Genomic DNA, 6,035 nt, shown 5'->3' with positions numbered 1-6,035 from the left:
GTTATAATAAAAATTATAAGGCATTCCCTTGAATATTTCTTTACAATTTTTTTGTGTTTAAATTTGAATTAGAAGATTTAAGTCACAATTATATAATATAATTTACAAGAAATTGCCTTAGATAAAAAAAAATAAAAAAAATAGCCCGGAACACTTGGGCCCATTTAGCCCGGGATCATGTGGGCCGGTTCCACTCTCCAGGACCGTTAAGCCCGGGACCGTTTGGCCCGGTACCGCTTAGGCCCGGCCAGCCAGAACCCAGGACCGTTTGACCCGGCTCGTTTAGTCCATTTAGGCCCGGGACCGGACCACAATACAGCCTTAATGTACGCAGACCTTACCTCTAATCCAGAGGAGTAGAGAGGCTGTTTTTGATACACCCTCGGCTCAAGAAGATGAAAAGAGACAATGGAGCAGTAATAGCAGAGGAAGCAAGAAAGATAACATCAGCAACGTAATAACCAAAAAAAAAAAAAAAAAGCAATAGCAATAAACAGTAATAATGACACTACTACATATACAATGGAGTAATATGGATACAACGAGAGCCACTAGTATCCTAAAACACTACGCTATCGGACTAGCCTCCTACGACCTACGACCTAACCTGCATCCTTAATCAAGTAATATGGACGGCAAGAACAACATATATGATGGAGATTCCTCTGCAGTGGACGAGGATCCATCTCAACTTCCATACATTCATCCTTTTAACAGTCCGAGTGGGAATCACAGCTGCAGCCACTGGACACAGAATTCTTGTCTTCAAAAATATTTGACGTAGTCCTAAAAAACCATATTGCTAATACAGCCAAAAACTAAAGGGTTTGGCCACACATCAATATACAAATCATGAAACTGCTTTACATTATTCATGATTTATTTACATACCATGGATGACACTATACAACTCAAATTAACAAAGCAAATCCTCTGATATTGCACACCCGAGAACCATTTCTTTGGTATTAGATACATGAAACATTCTATATGCTATATACATATATGACAACATAAATAGAGAACATATCAAGCCACTGTGCATCTAGTTAGTTGTCCTTGAGCTGATACACAGTCCTAATGTACTCTTCTGCATCCCAAAGGAAAGAACCGAAAGCAATAGCCTCCAAAACAATTCTCTTCAAACTTGCCAATGATGTAGAAATTACTTCACCACTAGCGATTAGACCCGTCTTCTCATCACCAAAGAGTGCATAAATATGCTTCTCAATCAGATTCAGGGCCTCCTTGGATTTTGGTTTTGCACACATTTGCAATGTTTCTGCATCAAAACTCATCACATAATACTTCAGTTTTTCTTGCTTTTTTTCCCGAACAAGTGGTATTCGGCCCACTGATGTAGATCGTGTGCCACTGATGTGACTAAAGGGAACAGTCTCTGATCCTAAGGACCGCAACTCTGAAAGTAAGAGCTGGCTGGAACCAGCAATACCAAGGTCCCGGTTGATGTGATCAACTTTCTGTTCTAAATGGTGCCTCAAGGAAGCCGACTTCAAAAAATACCCAAATAAAACAGAAGCAGCATATACTCGACAGAGCTGGAGCTTTCGTACTTTAGTAGGGGCCCAATTGTCGGTCACGTTTGACTTTTCTTTCCATCCTAGAACAGTGGTAAGATGTTCCCTAACCATTTCCAGCACTTCGCAGCTATGGATAGACTCAAGTTCCCAGTCCCTACAAGGCCATATCTCAAGTCTGTCATTGTACATGCATTTCGAAAGCTTGGGAACCAAGTGCACTCTCATTCCAGAGAACTTGTAAGATATTAGAATGTACATAATGTCTTCGACGGAAGCTTGACATTCCAGCTCTTTTACTTCAGCTATTCTCCTGGCGTAACATCATATTCAAATTTCAGTAAATCTAGTACAGAAGAGACTAGATAGTCTATATCTAGATGAACAAGTATCAGGTAATATAACGATGAATCGTCCAAACAACTACTCCTACCATCATTGCGCAGCAACCAGCATTTACCTACTATTTTAATCATTTGGATGATGAGTTAGACACCTAAATAATGGCTATATCAGCTCCCGCAGGTGGTTCCATTTCATAGTTGAATTCCTCACATAAGTGTTGCAAAAGTAAAATAGAATGAAGAGCAAAATCAAGAACTCATACTTTTCCATGACATTTTAAAAGCAGTCCTAACTTTTTAAAGCATTTTTTTGGTTGATAACTGTGGTGTCCGGGCAAGTTTCCGCGTATCTCGACTAGTTCCACAAGGTACCTATTACCTACCACCAACACAGGTAACAGACAATTTTGTCCACCAAGACTTAGAAAGATGGGAAGAAATCACCTAGTGTTTTTGCCTTCCGATTTGAACCTGAGACATTTTTGAACTTTATCCTCCTTTACTTTTCATGACTAGTCAAGAAAGCTTACAAAATGTCATAAAAAATGTGTCATACTTTTCCATGACATTTTAAAAGATGCCCTGACTTTGTTGAACTTTATCCTCCTTTACTTTTCATTGACTAGTCAAAAAAGCTTCCAAATGTCATCAGAAGAGTGAGTTTGTTCAATTTTGATTTTTTTTCCTTTTGATAAGGTAATTGTTCGATTTTTCTTTCCTGTCCCTATCTAAATGCATTGCTGCATCTCTCCCTCCTAGCATTGCTCTAGTATATTGCTTTCCCAGAACATGTCATGCCATCAGATGAACGCATACATAAGCTTGCAGCCAAGACCTAAGCTTGAACACGCCTCAAGAAGTGATATCAAGCGACGAGCAATTATTTAATCAGTAAGCAGCAAGCAAATCTAGTGCATACAGAAAACAATATCAAAATCTACTGCATACAGAAAACAAGGAACTGTTATGTATGTTGGAATATACTATAAGTCTTAGGCTGCACCGATATCTACTTGAAGATTCTCGTAAGGAAAGATGATATACATAGAGCATCTACAGTTCAAACGTCAAATTCAAATGTATTACTGTATGATACATGTCCATGCAGTATTCCCATATGTATTTTGTGGACTATATGGCTGGAAAGAAACAAGGCATGCTTTGAAGGGAAGAGGTGCAGATTGCTAGAGCTAAAAACAAATGTATTAAGAACTTATTTTTCCGGTGCTTTAGTAAGACACTAGATACGATGGATCATTATTTGGATTTTTTTGCATTCTTGGGGGAAAACATGGAGCATGATGGGGGATCTGTTGTAGATTCAAAGTTTGATTTCTGTACCATCTTGGTACCTTTTTTAAATAAAAGCCTTTACTTATTAAAAAAAATGATACATGTCCATTTTTTAGGTTTATCTGAAGCTACAGGTTATTGCAATAAAAATGGACTTAACATCAGCATCCGACATCACATTTATCAACTCATGTCATCATTGGGTACCTCTATCCAAGTTTCTGAAAGTTCCATTCCTACGAAAATATTTCTGGGAATGAAAAATCAATTAGCAAATTGCATCATCAATTACAACTTTGCTAACGGCAGTTACAAATTAGTCCATATCTATAAGCAAAATAATCTCTAACAATGACGTTGAGGATAATGACCGACTGAAGCAAAAGCTTCTCTTTATGATATTGCTTTGCCTTAAAAATGCAGTCTAAAGGTAATGTAGTTCAAAGGCACTTACTGACACATGGTGATCTTTCTTCAATTGAAAAAAAAAAAAGATCTTAATCAAACCAAACCAAGAAACTCATATGCTATTATCATTTGACACAAAATAGTAATTGAAAGTTTCTATTGCACCTCATCCTGTCCTTTCTGATGGCATCAGCACAAGGAATTCATCTTAACTGCCAATAATTGAAAAAAGAGAATGATGATAACATGCTCAACCTTCTTAAGCATTTTTAAGAGAAGATAGTCGATAGAATCTTTCAAAATGTGGAAGAGGAAGGCGGATAGAGCTGAATTACGGATTTTCTTTTATAAGTAGAGCTAAATTATGGATTCAGAGAGAGAGAGAGATTAAATTGGTATTTTCAACTTCAAGTAAATATTTAAGTGCATGTATATATCTTCCAACTCTTCCATTAATTTAGAGGTTGGTTGAGTGTTTGATCGTACTAAGTTTTGATCCAAGCCTCCAACAACTGTTGTCCAAGTCTATCCAGTTGAATCCTCCTCTTAACATGTAACAGCCAAAAAATCAAGGATTTGGTAAATAATCATTCCTATTACTCTCTACCATTATATTCAGTATCTAAAACAAGAAACTGACACTTATATGCGAGATTCAGAAATTTTATGTACCTAAGAAACAAAATCACTGAATGTACTACCTACCCAAATTCATGTAAACAAGTCTATTTCAGTCTTATACTTCAGGCTTACACTACAAGTACAATTTAAACTCTAGATTTCCAATCTTCAAGAGAAGAGAGGCCGTGGATTTACACTGGTCTACAACAGAACTTTGAAAAGTTGAATGCTGCACTGGGCCTTTGCCGTTTAACCTTTAAACTAAAAAATTACAAGAAAAGGTGGACATCAAAGTGAAAATAAGAACTATAGAGATAACTGAAACACACAACGGTGTGGCTGAGCAGTCACCGAAGCAAAAATAGATATCTCATCCGGCCTTGATAGACAGAGTTAGCTGATATATGTGTGATCTTTAATTGCTGGTCCCAACCACCTATCGACTATCTAAAGATTATACAAATAACCCCATATGTATAGGGATTCGTACTGCTACTGCCAACCTATGTTGCGCGAACTCTCCAAAATGCTGCTACACCTGTGTCCTCCAAAAATACACTACTTTTGGAGGATCTGACACACACACATCCTATATAGTCGGAGAGTCCGAGCAACGAGCAACATAGCAGGCAGCAGCCAACCCAAAATTAGGGCTTTATTGTTGTAGCAGGGGACAATCAAAGATAACAAAAGCCAAGTACTTACATAAAGTATCATAAAAGGAAAAAGCACAGTGATAAGCACCGCAAAAGAGGAGATACATTGAAAAAAGAAAAATAAAGTAGCACGAACCTATGGAGAAAAGCTTCATCAGAGCCGAAGCTGAGATTAATCCGAGCCAGAGCTTCATCTCGGTCATACGCTAACTGCTCCAACTGTTTCTGAACAACGACATGAAAGTTGTTGCGATCATTCAGAAGCACAGTGCTCAACAACCTCCCCGTCGGTGTAGTCGGTACTAGTGGTGCGTTTAAACCACTAAATTCACACTTACTACTACTATTACCACTGGCCACTACAAACAACGATCTCCTACTACCGACAGAAGAACTCGTAAAGGGCGAATTCTTGAAAGTAAAACGGGTTGATGATGATAACAAAGTAGTCTTCACCGTAAAAAGTAAGGATTGGTGAAGAGAAATTTTGGAATAGGAGAGGCCACAGTCCATTCAACAAGCTATTGGCTAAAACCCTGTTTGACAAATTACTACTTAGTAGGAAACAGAGAGAGTTTATTATATAAGATTTTGTTTGATAATTTTGGTAATGGGGATTGAGGAGAAGGATGAAGAGTAGATAAGTGGAGACAAAGGATAAGGACGGTGACTTATCCTAATCAGGCTTCATTTATGGCCAACTTGCAAAAAGGTCAAAAAATACTCCTACTTCTCTTGTGATTGGGTCCTTCCAGAAGAAAAACTGGTGTATAGGAAATTTATCTATATTTTAGAGAGAATATATGTACAGTAAAATAATTCAGATTTGAACCAAAAAAGTAATAATAATGCAGATTCCTCGAGATCCGTGGTATTCTATGTTTTTACTTGAGGGAAAAAAAGAGGTACATCTTTACTTATTTTATGCATTCATTCCATTTTTATGGGTTTGGAACTAGAGTAACGCAAAATTTATTTCGAAAAATAATATTTAAAAAAAAAAACAAATGTATATACAGTGCATGTTTGATTTGACTCGCATGCTTGACCAAGCATGCACTATACGAGCATAACCAAACGTCTGAGGCTAACGAACTTTTGGTCATATTTGATTTGTATACTTGTCATGCATTATACAAGTCAAACATGACCAAACATTCGGATGTTTGGTCATG

General features: G+C 37.4%; 1 protein-coding gene across 2 annotated transcripts; it reads right to left on the bottom strand.

Moving 5' to 3' along the window:
- Nucleotides 1-819: 819 nt before the first annotated feature.
- LOC104215037 (UV-B-induced protein At3g17800, chloroplastic) lies at nt 820-5,502 on the bottom strand. 2 transcript variants are annotated; one of them, XM_070156305.1, is made up of 3 exons: nt 4,997-5,129; nt 3,749-3,795; nt 820-1,851 (listed from the first exon to the last, which is right to left on the bottom strand). In XM_070156305.1, the coding sequence occupies exons 2-3, from the start codon at nt 3,751-3,753 to the stop codon at nt 1,050-1,052; spliced, it is 807 nt and encodes a 268-aa protein (XP_070012406.1). In that variant the 5' UTR covers nt 3,754-3,795; nt 4,997-5,129; the 3' UTR covers nt 820-1,049. The 2 variants fall into 2 exon arrangements, with proteins under 2 accessions (XP_070012406.1, XP_009763079.1); XM_009764777.2 differs by lacking the exon at nt 3,749-3,795 and having other exon boundaries at nt 4,997-5,502.
- Nucleotides 5,503-6,035: the final 533 nt, after the last annotated feature.

This window comes from Nicotiana sylvestris, chromosome 9 (genome assembly GCF_000393655.2).
Source record: "Nicotiana sylvestris chromosome 9, ASM39365v2, whole genome shotgun sequence".
Lineage (NCBI taxonomy): Eukaryota > Viridiplantae > Streptophyta > Magnoliopsida > Solanales > Solanaceae > Nicotiana > Nicotiana sylvestris.
This window is presented reverse-complemented; position numbering and strand designations above follow the sequence as displayed.

Bases quoted from the DNA above. Each gene is read 5' to 3' on its own strand.
- LOC104215037 (XM_009764777.2), bottom strand. From the start codon at position 5,373: ATGGACTGTGGCCTCTCCTATTCCAAAATTTCTCTTCACCAATCCTTA. The intron at 1,852-4,996 runs GTTCGTGCTACT...ATGTTACGCCAG, and splicing joins GATGAAGCTTTTCTCCATAG to GAGAATAGCTGAAGTAAAAG.